Genomic DNA, 17,808 nt, shown 5'->3' with positions numbered 1-17,808 from the left:
GTGATCCTTCCCCTTTTATTTTTGTTAACCACTGCCCATGGTATTTCTTTATTCGGTCACTGTATAAAGGGAGGTGCTTACAAATGTGTGAGAGTGGCGTATCCAACCCCATATTTGTCAGAAGGCCTTTTTTCTTCCGCCCGTCCCACTGTTACCTCTAAATTGTAACCTTTATATGTCAATCAAAAAATTTTCAATTTTGCACTTAACAACATTACTTATGCGTTTATCAGGACAAACACACAAAACAGTAACCATTGAACATTTTGACACAACAAATCAACAAATATACAAACACCACCAAACAAAATGTAGCACTTTAAATGTTCCTGTATGCCCTTAATCCCTTTTTATTTAACCGTATTTTCCCTTCTTCCGCACTCACCACTCACATCACTTCTACCCCCACTGGGCCTACCTCCACAAAGTTATAGAACACTAAAGAAAATAACTACGAGTATGTCGCGAGCCTACTAAATATACAAGGCTCCTACTTTTTCCTTTTCCTCACTTATTTCCAGCACGGGTCGGGACAGTGCTCTGCAGCGCCGACTTCCACCCCCTTTCGGAGCTAGGTTCCCATATCTCCTTTTATTTTCCCACCTTTAGTCTTTTATAAAAACCTAATGGCCATGGAAAAGAAAAGCGCTTTGTTTTCAACAATCACTCTATTCCGTCACATTCAACCCAATCTTTCTGTGTTCTCTTTAATCTGCTCCATAACTTCCCCCTTTCTCTCCTTTATTTCTCCTTTCAATCAATACTCGCGTGCCCGTGGTCTTTCATTAGCCTCCATTCGCGGTCTATCCATAAGTGGGGCCCTCCTTGTCGTGGCCCCACCAGGCTCCAGCGAGCAGTTGGGTATTTGCTGTCATGATCACTGTGAGGGGGCACAAGTTGTACAACAAGCAAGCTCCCACCAGAACCCTGAGGACCTTAAAACCACTGAAAAAGGGCTCCTGGAGCCAGTCCTGGCGCCTTTGGCACCAGGCTCATATGTAGGAAGGAAGGGCTGTTCAAACTAGGTCCCATTTATGTACATGGGCCAAGAACCAAGCCATGCGGTCTAGTGTTTTGGGTGTGGCAGGCCTGGAACTACTTTCCCTGGTACTACTTTACCTGGGCTATATAAACCACACCCTGACTGCAGAACACGCTTTGTGTTATTCTGCGACCAGCAGCGTGACGCTCACCGTGTCCAGCTCCTAGTCTTCAGCATCTTCCTGTAATCCTGCAAGAACAAGATTATTCTGTTTTACCTGTGGAAACACAATCCAGCACTCAGCATCTCAACTGGGCTGCAATTGTGGAAACCGAGTTAAGGAGAAACATCACTCACCTGTGAGTACTAGCTTAAGGACTTCCGGCGAACCACTACCACAGCTGCTGTTCGAACATTGCGACCTGCAATAACGAGAAAGGGAAAAACAATAGTAGAACGCACACTTCCAAAACATCGAATTCCATCAGTCTTACCTGAATTCCATCGCGCTACGCCACACTTTCATCCGGAGCACCACAGCAACATCTACAAAGGAAAAGAGGCATATTCAGGTTTGCTTTCAATATTAAACAACCGCACAGCGCTCTACTTGCCTTAACGGATTCCGGGGGCCTGTTTTTCATCGCGCTCTCATCCACTTGCAGCACCACCGCGGCCTGTGAGGGGAAGAAAAAGAAAACACAGGTTAGCTTTAAAAGACAATAAAGACGCTGCGCTTCATGCTTTCTCTTACCTAGAAACGTGCCTCTCCATCCGGCACGCCATCATCAAGACCTTCACACTGAAAAGGAGATAAAGACATTAACGAATTCCCACCATAAACAGAACAAAGACTTACAATTAACAAACCTACCTACCTACCAGCAGATTCGAGGTCACAGCAGGCCTGGGCCCAAGGAAGGCGTACTGCACCAGTGAAGCAACTTGGGCAGCTCGCCAACAAACGTCAAGCGCCCCTGCACAAGAAACGCAGGACGGACAGCTCAACCTACAAAAAACGAAGGTGAAAAAACAACCCAGTGGGAAGGGAATCGGTAAGAGGGAGGTGGGAGATTCACCCATTAGAGACAGTTATCACAAATCCTCCCTTCTGTAATTGCAGATTTATTATTCAGCACTGGGCAACTACGCATCCAGGGTTCCAGATTTTAGAGCCTTCCAGACGCCCCGGGGATATCAGGTGAGCATCACATTTGCAAAGCCGGGACCCACAAAACCTTCTTTACTGCGTACACGTTTTTGTTTGGGGACTGGTCACCCGTAGGTGGTGGGCGGCCCTGCCGGGGAAGCCCTGGATCTCGCAGCAGTACGGGGACGTCGAGGAATATCACGTCGGACGAGTCACCAAATGAAGACGCCCAATCCCCAACACGATATCCAAAAAGCCAAATAATGGGCACACCCCGCTAGGGAATTAGACCAGGAGATGCATTGCAAGTGGAAAAATGTTTCTATAAGATAAATTGTGCATGCAGGGAACTCTGCTGCCCGGAGAGCGCTCTGCCAAGCATTACACGGGCAGCACATTATAAGTGAGAACCGCATCACTAGTGACGCCATACTACAGGTACGCAGCTCTGCAACACAATTGGTAAGGCATAATGATACATTATACATCCATAGGAGGTGACCACGCTGGATTGGCTGTTGCTCGGGTGTCGATCCCGCAGCACGTGGGTCAGCTGGGCTCATCTCTGCGGGTTGAAGGTCATGTTGGTAAAGCGCTACATTGCTAACTGTCTAATCTACAATAACAGGATCTGAGGGCATGAGACAAATGGCAAGCATAACACTTTGACATGAATGTGGGTACTTCTCAGAGTTCACTGACAAGTTATATATGCATTCTACCCTCTGCACCCAGGTACCCATAAACCCAGTGCCCCCGACCCAGGTGCCCGTCTTGGGGATTTTGATCTACCTGATGCCTCATGATACAAGTAGACATGTGTTATGCAGAATATATTGGTGTCTGAGATTAGGGCTATGGTGGGTGTCCTCATCTGGTCACTGCGAGGGCTCAGATGTGTATATGGATCAAACAGCAGAGGGACATGGGCCTAGTGGACGGTGGCTTGGCAAGGTGGGGGTCGAGGGGGCACAGGCAGGTAAGTGGAGATGGATGGGTTCTTAGGCTGGGGGCTTGCTCTGGTCTCACACAACGCAGTGAGCTCATCTCCACTCCTGGGCGATACTAATTATTGCAACAATGAATGACTGGACTTCCATGAGAACAGGACTTGTGCGGAGCTGGCAGGAAGCGGGGGTGGCCTGGGCTGTTTGTGCGAGGCGATTGGCAGGGGAGAGACAGGTTTCTAAAGACCATTTTCAGGCCTAGTAAAAGATGGCATCTGATGTGTCACAAGATGGAGTCTTTAAGCTTTAATGAGACTTGGTTGCATGCTTTCCTTTTATTAATAAAATAGAGGATTATTAATACAGACTATGCATAGATGAGAGGGGGGACGTCTCCCCCCTCTAGCATAAGCGAGATCCGTCAATGCGGGAATGGTAAGAGAGGTGCAATAGACCACATCTTCCCCAACAACACCTGAGAGGGGGAAAGGCACCTAGCCCCTTCCGAATTGTTGTGATCTCAGTAGCAAACTCTAGGTAGGCAGAGCTGCAATTTTGCTTTGTTTACTTTGTGTCCTTTTGCTGCCAGGGAAGTGAGGAGCACTTTGGAGTTGGCGACGGAGACCTGAAAGGAAGGTGATGCTAACAGTAGGTCATCCATGTATTGAATCATAGTGGAGCCGCCCTGGAAGGTGACATCCTGGAGGTCTTCCTGCAGCATCTGGGAGAAGAGAGATGGGGAGTCAATAAAGCCCATTGGAAGGGACCTGTTGGTCAGCTGATGTCCCATGTATGTGACTGCAAAGATACTGAGTTATTCTGTACTGGGGCACACGTGGGAGAGGGATCTCAGGCTTCAGGGTGATGCTCACATGTTTACCAGAGATAATGTAGCCTACATCATTGGCATATGCTGCCCAATGGGCCACATGTAATGAGTAAATAAGGTGTTTTACGTGTGTAGCTCGTGCAGTGATGAGGCGTGCAAGACGTTCTGTAGGACGATCCAGGTGAGTGGGTTGTTGGAGGAGAAACAAACATTGAGCTTGCCTAGATTGTGAAACATCTAGGTAAATACCATCAGAAGAACAATAAATGGTACAATGCATCTTCCATAGCAGATCAATATCGAACACATTTGCAGGTGAGCAAAGGCCTAACAGAAAGGCATGGTGTTCAGTGATGTGACCAATAGAAACAGGCAATTCATTTGATACCGGGTGTGGGGTAGTGGTGCCCGATATGCCAACAGCCTTGACTATTTCCTTAGGGACATGCACATTTGGAAATTCAGCTACTCGCAGAGTGGAGCACCTGGCACCAGTGTCAATCAAACAGTTCACTCTCCTCCCTTGCATGCCACATATGAGAGGGACTAGAACGGTCCAGTGGGAGCAAAGCAGCAGACACCACAGCAGGGTCCCTCTGGCTATGTCATTGTGGACCACATGAGATTTCAATGTCCTGGTAGCCTCCGTTAGGCGAAGGAGGAGGCGGAGGGTGAAGTGGTGTGAGTGTTAGGATAGCAATTAGAACTGTTAGGAGGAATTAGATCATTGCATGGAGTAGTGGGACCATATTGCCATGGTCTGGAAGGTGTGGTAGTATATTGCTGGATGAGATTGCCCGTCTGCTTACAATATCTGCAGAAAGGTTGCATTAGCAGGCAAAAGAGGGTGTACAAAGGTCTGTTGTGGTAGGTGGCCCTGGTGAAAAGGTGGCAGTGGATTCTGTTGGGGATACGGCTGGCGTGAGGTATCCAGGCATCGCCGGTCCACAGAGGCAGTCTTTTGTTGAGCATGCTGTATCTGCAAAGCCATTAGGCGGTTAGCCCCATCTTGCTCCTGGCGTTTGAGTTTGTCATAGAAATGTTGACCTTCTTGCAGTGCTTTCTAAGTAGATTCAGCTTGCCACCCAATCTGACCATTTTGAATATTGTTTGAAATTTCAGGAAGGAGACCATTCACAAAATGAGCACCTAATGCAGGTTTAGCTTTTTCCCCAGTGTTTACAATACTGGAGTATTTACTGAAACAGTTAATATAGACAGGTAGTCAGAGGGAGATTCCGACTGGTTTTGTTTGCAAGTGGCGATCTGTGACCAGTCAGCTTTGACAGGGTATTTTTCTTTGATGAGGGTGGTAAGTGCGGTAATATTAGCAGTAATAGCCTCACCCTTCTTCCAGTGTGTCAGGCCATTGCAGTTTGTCCATAATTTGTTTGTATGAAGTGTCTTTGAGCACAGCCGTACAAGTTGTTTAAGGTCCCCAATGGTGGGATCATAACAGCCAATCACTATGCTCAAATGTTCGGTGTACGTAGTGTGGTTGTCAGGCAATGTGGGGAATTGCTGTGCCATATGGTATAAGGCAGTGGAGCTCCAGGGAGTCTGAATTCTCATAGGTTCCGCCTCAGTATTTGCCTGCGGGAAGGTGCTCATAGGCATAAGAGTGGTGGCCGCAGTAGAGGATGTTGAGGCGTCCATAGTGTGTAGCGAGGGTGGCTTGGACATGGATGAATGTGATAATTGTCCATAATTTGTTTGTATAGAGTGTCTTAAAGCACAGCCCGTAGGAGTTTTTAAAGTTCTCCAGTGGTGGGATCATAACAGGCAATCACTGTTCAAATGTTCCATGAACGCACAGGGATTGCCTGGTAAATTGCCCTGGCCTGGAGTTAAAAGCGTAAGAGTCGGACAGTGCCTGCAAGTCATCCATGTATTTCTGGTAGATTGAGTCAGGCATGTACCTGTAGGACTTGGGGGGGGGGGCGGGGTGCGGTAGACAATGGAGAAGGATGTAGATCGAGGTAGATACTGATGTGGCTGGGAGTGAGTCCAGGGTGGTGTGTATATAGAGGCCGCTGGCGGCGGAAGTGGAGGCAGGGCAGGGGGAGATGTTAAGTCTCCCCAAGGAGTGGACTGAGAGGTTGAGGATGCAGGAGGGTGTGTGAGAGTCAGGAGTGGATGGCGGGGGGATGTGACGGCTGGCTGTAGCATATGGGGTGGTGAGGGCAGAAAAGGTGGTGTGCGGGGCCTCAGGTGAGGCGAGTATGGTGCTAGTTCGTCTAAAAGGTCTACCGTTGGCGCTGTAGGTGATTCTGAACCGGAAACACTAATGGTGTCTACAGAAACACTTGGGTAGAGGCATGTTTTGTGAGTTTGTTTACTTTTTGGCTGGCTGCCGGCCTTAGAGGGATGCTTGTATTGCTCTAATTCTTTCTCTAACCTAGCCTGAGAGTTCTAAAGTGATCTACTCCGACTGTCGCGCAATCTGTCTGTAGACACTTTGTACCAGGCAAAATAAGCTGATCAATGACCATCGGACACCTTACACTTTCTTTGTTGCAAAGCCTTGCGCAAGACAACAAGGTGATCCGCATGAAACAACCCTCAAGTGGCCACTGAATTTCCTTTTGAATCCACTATTTCAAATATTTATAGGTGAATGCCCCTTAAGTTGTAAACATGAAGAAGGCATTAGTCCCTACTGAGACTTCCAGTGGGCCACATCTCACCCGCACCACCGAGCTCTCTCTAGGAACCACCCCAAGCGTGCTGGTTATATAGCATAGCATATAAGCAATCACTAATATATTATAGCACTTTTACAATGGGGGGGTGTTACTTGGCACGATAGTGCAGACATTTGGCAAGAAACTGTCGACATCTCACTTGTGACGCAGCCTTGCGGGGACATTTCTGTTGTAATATGGTTCTTCAACATGGGATCTGGCATGGATTCACATGCTCATGAATATTCCCTGTCTGGGCTGGGAATCCTCGGTAAAGAAAAATCAGTTTCAGTTTCACTTTTGAACTGTCTTTCTCCTAACAACCAATCACCGGCCTATGGGTAATACTGCCCCCAGCCAATGACTGCCCGCTACCTAAGCCCCTCCTCTGGCAGCCATCTTCAAATTTTTACCCCACGTTCCAAGTCTTGAGAGTCCTTGTGCTATAGCTCTCGAGCTTTTATTGTGTTTTGTGAATTTTCAAAGAGTTTTGCTCTATTTTTTCGGTCAGTCGAGCCTCAAGCTCCATGGATCCACCTTCCGATTAACGGGGACCCGTTTTCGGATTCTTCAGCGCCCCTCAAGGGTGATTTTCGTTGAATTTCTTCTTGGAGGATTCCAGCAGCTTCTCAACGCCTACACCGCGTGGACATGGCGGCTGAGAAGAAGGACTCTGCGCTTCTCTTCAAGGTTTGCCCCGGCTGCAACCTACGGAATGTCTTTTCGGAATGACAGACATTCCCTGTGCCTTTACTGCCTGCACTCGGACTCGACGCACATGGAGGATGACTGTGTGTCTCGCCGGGACATGGGGTCCTGCACTCTGAACGATTAGTGCATACGGCTCAACGAGTGGCTGCAGGCCAAGGCCCCTGCTCCAGGTGATTCCCAGCAGCATGCTTCCCCTGCCCAGAAGAAGAAAGCTGAGTGGTCTTCTAAGAACTTTGAGGGCGCTCCTCCCGCGGGGGCCCAACATAAGGCTAAGCACTGCGAGTCCACTGCCACTGGGAGCGCTGTTGCGATGGGCTCTGCGGTGGCCAGGGTGAGTACAGCATCTCCAGCGCCTTCGACCACGAGTCAACGCTCAAGTTGTTCTAAGAAGAGGGAGTCTGACCCTCCAAGGCCCAGGTACATCTAATGAAGGCCCCTTCCATCGAAGGAGTGGTGGCGTCCCTCGCAAAGGCCGCCGAGGCGGATCCACAGGGCAGGGCCCTGAAGGCAAGAGTATCCCTGCCTGCCAGGAGGGAGTCCTCTTTTCAACCCATCGAAAAGAAACCGGAGAAGATGATGGCCATAATTTTCCCGAAACTTTCTCTCTTGGTCGCTGAGAGGGGGGGTTATATCTCTGATAGGACTCGGATATCTCCTCTGAGGAGGGGCTTACCGACCTCCGGACCCTCCAGGAGGAACGATGCGTCGAGGGTAGGCCCTATGGGAAGGATCCCGATGAGGGAGACGACAAAGGCGACAACGAAGAGACGACGAGGAGAAACAGGGCGTTGAGGACTTGGAGGACCAGCCTAAGACTCAAACGCCCTCGCCGCAGCTACCTCAGCAACCACCTGGAGATATTTTGGTGAACATTCTCACTGCTCTGCATACCCTATGCTCGGAGATCCGGACGAGGATGCCTCTTGCGCCGGCGGCCCTACCCGCAGCACCAAGACCATCGGAGGAACTACCATCCAAGAAGAGGAGAGTTCACCCTTCGCCTCCCTCTTCCCCCCCCAGGGGTGAGACGGATCCGTACACAACGACGACAGGCATGGATGATGACGACTGCGGATTGGGGGATCTCCTGTCTCCGCCGCCCAGGTCTTCACCGTCCGACGAGATAGGCTTGTTCCATGCCATGATCTCGAGGGCTTCGGAGCTGTCCCAGCTTGTCCCTGCGGAGAAGAGGAAAGAGGGTTTCCTTGACTAGTGCCGCAGGGTGAAGAGGAAGACTGTGCTTTCGATCCCGCTTTTAGATGACATTTGGGACGAGGGTTTGTCCCTCATGAAGAACCCTTCCTCGGCCACTGCGAAGAGGGACTGTTATGAGAAGAAATATAGGGTGCCGGACTCTGTGCCCAAGTGCTTACGTCCCAGCTGTCGCCGGACTCTGTGGTTTTGGCGGTGGCCAAGAAGAAATCTTCGAGCTCCTCCTCGCCGACGGGGTCCTCCCTCTCCCAGACAGTGAGGGGAAGAAGTTGGATACCATGGGGCGAAGAGTTATCACGTCGACAGCAATGATCATCAAGGCCGCAAACGCCCTCGCATTACGACAGGGAGCTTTGGTTCAAGATCGCTCCCCTCCTGGACTTCCTTCCCAACGACAAGAAGGCCGAAGCTTTGGAGATCTTAAAGGAAGACGAGGTGGCATCGGACCACGCCATTACAGTGGCCATGGACATTGACGACACAGGGTTCTGCCAAATGGGCAACAGCGTTTGCCTTCGTCGGTGGGGCTGGCTGAGGGCCACTCATTTTCGTCAGGATGTTCAGTCGAAGGTGTTGGACATGCCCTTCGACAGCGACAATTTGTTCGGTGGAAGGCTGGCTGGCGAACTTTGGCAGCGTGTGGAAGACCATCTCCACCGACCAATGGGTGCTGCCCACGGGCACACCCTGGAATTTCAACAAAAGTGTCTGCGAATACCACCAGTGGCCCTTCAGGAAAACCACATCCCTTAGCTGTTGCTGGAGGTGCAGGCCATGCTAAGAAAAGGCGCGATAGAGCTTGTCCCAAAGAGGCTTCGGGGCTCTGTAGTTTACTCTCGCTACTTCCTCGTCAAAAAGAAGACCGGCAGATGGAAGCCCATCCTAGACCTCTGTCATCTGAACAAGTACATCAGGTCTCAAAAGTTCAGGATGGTGACTCTTCAGCACGTTCTAGGACAGCTGGAAGAGGGGGGATTTCCTGTCGTTGCTGGAGCTGGAGGATGCTTACTTTCACATCCCCATCCACAAGGGGCACCGCAAGTTTCTTCGCTTCGCGGTGCAAGGGCAACATTACCAGTTCAAGGTCCTGCCTTTCGGATTGAAGTCGGTGCCAAGGGTGGCTGCACAGTTGTGTCTACGAGGGATCCACGTATACCCTTATCTGGACAACTGGCTCATCCGGGCAAGCTCAAAGGACATCCCTGTCGACCACATGGCGAGGACCGTCCGGCTCATGACGGATCTGGGGTTCTCGATAAACTATGCAAAGTCCTGCTTAACTCCATCACAGGGTGCTCTGTTTCTGGGAGCTCGACTCAACACAGTGTTGTGCCTGGCGTCTCCTTCGGAGGAGAGGATAGCGGCCTTCTTGGGCAAGGTCAAACAGCTGTTGCCCCAGAAGATCGCATGGGTGAGGCCCATCAAGTCGCTGCTCGGCATGATGTCGTCATGCATGTACCTCATTCGACTGTGCAGACTGCGGATGCGTCCACTACAGGAGATCCTCGATGTCCGTTGGATACAAGTGTCGGGAAGCTTTGAGGACAAGATCACAGTCGACGAGAGTTTCCGTTGAGCGAAACAGTGGTGTGGAGTTCGTGCACATCTGTCCGGAGCTGCGGATTTACAGACCCCACCTTACCAGGAGACGGTTATGACAGACAATGGCCTGTCCGGAGCTGCGGGCAGTGTTTTGGGCCCTCAAGTCCTTCCTTCCGTCCATCAAGGGGAAGGTGGTATGGGTCTTCACGGACAACACCACCACAATGTTCTACATCAGGAAGCAGGGGAGCACCAGGTCCCCGGCGCTCTCCAAACAGGTGCAGGAACTGTGGCATTGGGCCGTCACCCAGGGGATGTTCCTCTTCTTGTATCATCTGACAGGAGTGAAGAACACCATCGCTGACTCTCTCAACAGGGAGCTGCGCTCTTGCCACGAGTGGGAACTTCGGCAGGACCAAGTGAATCCCCTGTTCTGCAGATGGGGCAATCCCCACATCGATCTATTTGCGACGGCGACTAACACGAAATGCCAGGGGTTCGCCAGCAGGTTTCTTCAGGCAGGGAGCATGGGGGACGCATTCTCATTCCCCTGGCATGGCCTGTTTCTATGTGTTCCCTCGGTTGCCGTTGCTTCTTCGACTAGTCAATCATCTCAGATGGTCCCAGTGCAGGATGATCCTGGTTGCACCGGCATGGCCGAGACAGATATGGTACCCGGACCTTCTGGACATGTCAGCGGCCCCTCTGGTCAAGCTTCCGGTGGTCGTGGTTCTTCTCGCCAGGGAAGGAGATGCAATTCTGCACCAAAGCCCAGGATCGCTAAACCTGCAGGCCTGGCTCCTGCAGCGTTAGAATTCAGGGACTACGATCTCCCAGCGGACTGCAAGGAAGTGCTTGCCAAGGCCAGGGCATCGTCCACTCTTAAATGCTATGGACATACATGGAAGAGGTTTGCCGTTTGGTGCCGGGCACAGAAGATCGATCCTCTACGAGTCACGGTTCCGCAGGTACTTCCGTATTTGCTGTCGTTGGCCAAGGCTGGACTGACCCATGCCTCCATCAAGGGTCATCTGGAGGCTATCTCCTGCTACATCAGGTCTCCGGGACGGTCGTCTCTATGGTCACACCGTCTGGTTAAGGAGTTTGTCAAAGGACTGTTCTGTTCGTTCCTGCCGCTGAAGGCTCCAGCCCCGGGGTGGGAACTCAATGTGGTGCTAACTAGGCTCCTGGGTCCTCTGTTTGAGCCTATGCATTCGGCACCACTGAAGTTCTTGTCATGGAAAACAGCTTTTCTTGTGGCCATCACCTCCGAACGACGAGTGGGAGAGATCCAGGCCCCTCTCATGTAAATCACCTTACTTGACATTCCACGAGACGAGGGTAGTGCTACGGACGCATCCTTCTTTCATGCCGAAGGTGCCGTCAGACTTTCATCTAAACAAGCCCTTGGTGTTGTCGGCTGAGAGGACTTTGCACTTGCTAGATGTGACTAGAGCGCTGAAGTTCTATGTGGACCGCACAAAGAGTTTCCAGAAGACGCCGCAACTTTTTGTTATTTTTGGCCCTGTGAACCATTGTAAGGCCCTCTCCAAGGCTTCTATTTCCAGGTGGCACTATCGCTGCATCACCCTATGTCACCGGTTGGCAAACCGACCGTTGCCTGGCCATCCGAGAGCCCATTCGACCAGCACGATTGCTGTGACTACGTCGTTCCTGTCTGGTGTGCCCCTGTTGGACATCTGCAGGGTAGCTACGTGGAGGTCGATGCACACCTTCACAAGATTCTACTGCGACGACAGGGATTCCAGGGAGGAGACCAGAGTCGGCCAAGCAGTGCTGCCCAACCTGTTCGCTTGAAGGTGAGCCTGGTGAGGAGGTAAAAGATGCTTAATGTTAATGTTGAGCCATGCCACCTCCCGTGCTTGTGCATGTGTGTACTGCTATGTATTCTTTATTCATGAGCATGTGAATCCATGCCGGACCCCATGCTGGAGAAGGAACAAGTTACTTTGCTGTAACTGTTGTTCTCCAGCATGGGTCTGGCATGGATTCACATGCAAAGTCCCCCCCCCCCCCGCCTACCCCTCTGTGGCTCTTCTCTTGGTCCTACTGCCACTTTACATGTTACCAAATCTGAAGATGGCTGTCAGAGGAGGGGCTTAGGTAGAGAGCAGTCATTGGCTGGGGGCAGTATGACCCAGAGGCCAGTGATTGGTTGTTAGGAGAAAGACAGTTTTTTCTTTACCGAGGATTCCCAGCCTGACGACGAGGAATATTCATGAGCATGTGAATCCATTCCAGACCCATGCTGCTAAGTAACTTGTTCCATAAGCGGCATTCATAGAATCCCTACTGTTATCTCCCATGTATGGTGCTAATGCTATACTAGTAGAGAATGAGCAGAAGAGAAGGTCTGACGTGTCATCTGACCCGGGAGGGTTTTGGGCCGGTCCAGCGTGCTGCGTTCAGCGGGAAGATCTGAGGCCTAAATGTATGAGCTAGCCTAATGTATTATAGTGTAGCATAGCATAACACTCCTGCATAACATAGCATAACAATCCTGCATAACATAGCATAGCATAACAATCCTGCCACATCAGTAGTAATGTTAATAATATTAGTGTTCAAATGACTACTACTGATAGTAGCACTAATATTATTACTACCAGTAGTACTGCCACAACTGCTGGTTGTACTGGTGTTACTGTTGATAGGTACAATTGCTACAGCTAAAAGTACCACTACTACCTATGGCGCTATTATTATTGGTGGGATGGGATTCATGGGAAGTAAAATTGTTTATGTACCAGGAGTAATAAGCACTGGCTTTTTGATACATAGTAACACACTAACACAAGTTTACTATTGAGTTTATTATTTATTTATTTTAACATATTTTTATTGGCATTTGTATAAATACAACCAAGCATTTCAATATTACACTTTCTATTCATGGCATGCATTTACACCTGTGTTTTAATAACAACAAATAAACAAACAACAACTTCCTACACATGCCATACCTTGTTTTATAATGTCCGTTGGGGCAAGCGCCTCAGTGTCTGGGGCTCAACTCTTCCTTTCACTCTTCAGGTCTCACGGTTGGCCATTGTATTAAGTTTATTATTATCAAATAATAACACTAACTGTTCATACAGTGTATTTGTTCAGCTACAATTGAAAGGATAAACCAAGCAATGATTAGTACACCGATTTTGGATAAATTGGAGTTTATCTCATTCATGTTTTCTTTATTTTCTCTTCTCCAAACTCCCATCAATACTCCCCTACACCAACCCCAAATGTCTAGCATATACTTTTGCTCATGCTAATTTGAATATCTTATGTTTGAATATATTTCAACTATTTATATGTATGATTTCCACTACGTAATTAACAACACTATGTTTGCATACATTCTTTGTGTTTGACATAATGAATCTAAATACAATTTTGTTTTAAACTTAAATATAAAAGAATATGCCCTGATTTGATAAAGGCAAACTTCCGAAACACGTGTCATCAGAAGGGCAGACACCAATTTACCATGAAACTTTGGTGATGGAGATCTACTTGGCGCTGTCTCTAAAAATATGTGTTATTTTGTCTTTTTGAGCGGTTTTTGGCTTTTTGCCGCTATTCTCTAGTGAGATGTGACGAGAATGTGACTAATTGATGAAAAGTAACATTAGACACACAAGAAGTTACAAACAAATCAAAACAGCTATAGAGGAGTCGCCAAGCAGACCTGTAATAAAGATAAGAGCCCTTGTTCTCTACTTTCATACTATATTGAACAACTTTAAATATGATTGATATTAGATGCCTTGTTGAAGCTGGAAAGGGGGTTAAAGGTGGACTACGTTTCAGAAAACTGTGATGGAATAGTTGGACGGAACACATGAATAGTAATCCTCAATATGTATCTGGCTAGATGACATGCCTAAGATAGAGGCATACAACCTTGCCTAGATTTTGAATCTTGTAATGAAAATTGACAGATTGATATATTGCTTTGTTTTAAACAACTAGGTATATATTATATAGAATATTGCCTTCATATACAGTTGTTTGAATATGAAGTGATGACATTGAATCATTGAAAAATATATGTAATGTAAGAACCAAGTAAGCGTACAAAAAACAACTCAATATGGACGATATGGTAATGATAGTTGCGGCTGGTACTTGGATTGTCAACATTTTGATATTGATTGAAGTTAGATGGACATTTACATAGAGACGTTTCATTGGTTAAAACAATATTTAGTCCTGTTAAGGTAGTTGAAATGTTAACCAGCAATATTTTAACCATTACCTTATGAGAGAAATCTTCGGAATAATCTTGTGTTGTGGAGATCCAGTGTCCCTGGGCTACTATGGTATGTAAGTAAGGCACCCTTATGAATTTGCAGTTCATATTTCACATGAAGTTATTATCGCTGCTTGTACGTCTAAATGCCAAAAGAATAAATGACACACAGCTCACTTATGGCAGTCCCCTGTTTAATAGTCTCTATTCCATGACAGCAGAACAGTTCTAATGTAATTACATGGGTGTTTGGAACAAAATAACTATAATCCACACAGAAGTGATACTATAATGAAATAGAACTTATAAATGTTCTGTATAACGAGAGTTGCTAACAACCTATTTTTGATAAAGTTACTGACGAATCCCATGTTGAAACATTTCACAGTGTTTATGGTGTATATGTAAGGTACCCTTATGGATTTTAATTTCATATTTGTGACAGGATCAGGGTCATGACTCTGTCTGAGGAACAGAAGTGGGGTGATGGAGTTTGGGGGTGTTGAGGTCCCAGTCCTATCACCCGCCCCCAGACCTCCTCCATTTAGTGTGCTTTTTTGGTGGGTGATAAGACTGCTGTTATGGCTGTCCCTTCCACAATACTGGTCAGCTTCTCTTCTGGCAATAGATCTATTTGTTTCAGAAACACACTCACAAAACTCTAAGAAAACCCAGACTAGAATCAGATTAACGGAATCTAGAACAGGAATGCAATGGACTGGAATCCTTCATGCCAAACAGAGATAAGACACCCAACACAGAACTGCCAACCCCAGATGGAGCCCAGGGGAATGGTGAGGCAACAGAAAATGAACTCTGAGTGAGAAGGGATTGCAGCAGAGACACACATCTTCCCCAAACCCATTTGGAAACAAAACTCACTAGGGCTTGGAGCAAGCCGCAATGAAAACAAGCCCCCTGAGCACATGGTTACCCCCAGAGCGACAACTTGGCGAGGGCTTTACAAAGAGGAGCATATGACCACTGGGAGCCAGGAAGAGTGTTGGAAGGGGCTAGGCTTGGCCATTAAAAGCCCAACCAGCAAACGAGAAATCAAAGGTATTCGGCTGAGATCAGGTAGAGTGGTTGTGAATCAAGATACCAGTAGAAGGATGGATCTTGAAACAGAGTCCTGAGGAGACTGTGGTAGTGTTTTAATAGTGACATATGCAGAGTCTTTGGACAGCATATCTTCTTCCACACGGGTGAAAAAATAATTGTTACCCACCACATTTCTGTCTCTGTTTTCCCTTGTCTCTACAAAGCTCTGCACCACATCCTTACCTACATCTATCTTGGGACTGCAGCTTTTATCCCCTGGTAAGCCTCACCTAGCAGTGGACAAGAGGTGCAGTTGTCAAAACACCACCATATATTGATTCCATATTTGTTTGTTTACTGGGGATATACTGACAGAAGGCACAGTGGCCCATGAAGACCCCAAACTGCTTGTCAGCTTTCAGGTATGTCCCTGAAACATAGCCTTCTGAACCTTTGCCACAATCTGAGTTCATAGTCACTGATGGGTGCCAGCTTCTCTTATTTCTTGGCATGTGGCTTTGCCGTCAAAGGTCAGAAACCTTCTAACCTTCAGAAATGCTCAGGAATCTTTGGGGGCTCATTATGGCTCGGCAATGGGGGTGTCCCAAGCGCTCTGTCCATAATTTGTCAAATGTTTTGTGGTTCGCGATAAACATGCCAAATAGGATTAATAGAGAAAATAGGTTTTTATTTTGATTGCATCCAATTACTTCCAAGTGTATTTTTCTCCGGGTGGCTAACATTACAGACCCTGAATTCAAGCTCAGCCCTACTTTTGATTCTTTATTTAAGAGAAGCATAAATGTCCGTTCAGTTGTTTATCTCATTGTCATGTGCTCCCACTACACGTTAATGTATAATGTTGACTGAGGACCACCGATGGACTGTTGTTGGCCTTGCTGACCATATTCTTCTGTCAGAGGAGGATCATATGTCATCAGGCTCTTCGACAAACACCAAATCTGATGAACAGCCGGATGTGAGATCACCAGAGAGACGTCACAAGATTAACGAAATAATGGATTATTTATTCAGTGTTACTCATATTGTGCTGATGAACTGTAATTTTATTAATGTGGATTGTTTTTTCTTTTATATATAACCCTAGTGGTACATTGTGACCTGAATAACGGACTACTGGAAGTATTGTGTTTGGAAAAAACTAAATCACACTACATGACGGAATTTAAATCAAAGAAATGCTTCGTCCTATCGCTGACTAACTGAATGTGGGTTCTCTCTTTGTCTGTTTGTCTATGTTTCAGACTCTTGCTACCACTCCCACTCCCCCACGTTTAGTTTCAAATTGGCTATATCACGGCAGTTGTTTTGTATTACCGCTTTCTTGTTTGATGATATTGTTGAATTTAGTGTATAAACTTCATGTTGCTGGATATTTTATACACAGATTCTAAAAGGTGTTTAATTTCTCAAATATTTTAGCTTCGCTTCAGGCATCTGTGGAGCAGTATGAAGAACGAAGCACCAAAATGAAACAACTGTTGGTAAAAACTAAAAAAGAGTTGGCAGATTCAAAACAAGCAGTAAGTAGTGCTCAACTGCAGTCCAGGGAGGTGAAGAGGCCCTCCTTGCCTTTGTCGATATTCTCTGTCTTGCTTTTAAATAATGTCTTTTGTCAGGGAAATGATTTAGGAAAGGTTTTGGTCTTAACATTTTTTGTATTCAGTGTTTTACTTTGTCCTTGTTATATTAAGATCCTGCAAACTCCCACCACCCCATTCGAACCAGACCTCCCAACCTCATGGGACCATCCTGGTATTACTATCCATATTAAAGTGACCGTGACCACCTCCATCTACTGCAGACTGCAGCCCCATCCACGTCTGGCAGCCGCGGCCATTACCGGCTCCCTACGACCGAGCTGACGGGATCCTGCTGCCCTTTCTCTCCTCACCTTTGCTGCTGCCAGTCTCAATGATCTGCCAGTCTGCCCGGTGACTTGCTGCTGGCTGATCTGCAGACCCCTCCACATCTTGCAGCCGCGGCCACTACCGGCTCCCTACAATTGAGCCGATGGGATCCTGCTGCCCTTGCTCTCCTCACCTTTCCTGTTGCCAGTTTGGCCGATCTGTCAGTCTCCGCAGTGACATCTGCTGGCGGCTGATCAGCAGCCCCCTCCACATCTTGCAACCGCAGCCAATACTGGCTCCTTACAATCGAGCCGACAGGTTCCTACCGCCTTTGCTCTGCTCCCCATTCCTTCTGCCAGTCTGTCCGGGGACGCAGTCTCCTTCTATCTGGCGCGTCTTCACTGGATTCCTAGCACGCCTCTCTTCGACTCCTGTCAACTAGCTCCGCAGCCGCTCCTGAGTCTTGCTCCACTCACTCTGAACTCCTGCGCCCGGTGTGTCAGGCAGTTGCCGTCCCTGCCAGCACTCTGCGACAACCTGGGTAAGGTCCTGCTGCCCCTGCTGCA

The 17,808-nt window shown here is 47.9% G+C and overlaps 1 protein-coding gene across 2 annotated transcripts in view; it reads left to right on the top strand.

Annotated features, from left to right (window-relative positions):
- Window positions 1-17,808, top strand: part of GCC2 (GRIP and coiled-coil domain containing 2) — a 1,745,187-nt gene that overhangs the window by 1,045,301 nt on the left and 682,078 nt on the right. For both annotated transcript variants that reach the window (XM_069636885.1, XM_069636884.1), the window contains one exon: window positions 16,815-16,915. In XM_069636885.1, the coding sequence (XP_069492986.1) occupies window positions 16,815-16,915 (101 nt within the window). The remainder of the gene's footprint in view (window positions 1-16,814; window positions 16,916-17,808) is intronic.

This window comes from Ambystoma mexicanum, chromosome 7p (assembly GCF_040938575.1).
Source record: "Ambystoma mexicanum isolate Mex_15411 chromosome 7p, UKY_AmexF1_1, whole genome shotgun sequence".
In the NCBI taxonomy this organism is placed as follows: domain Eukaryota; kingdom Metazoa; phylum Chordata; class Amphibia; order Caudata; family Ambystomatidae; genus Ambystoma; species Ambystoma mexicanum.
This window is presented reverse-complemented; position numbering and strand designations above follow the sequence as displayed.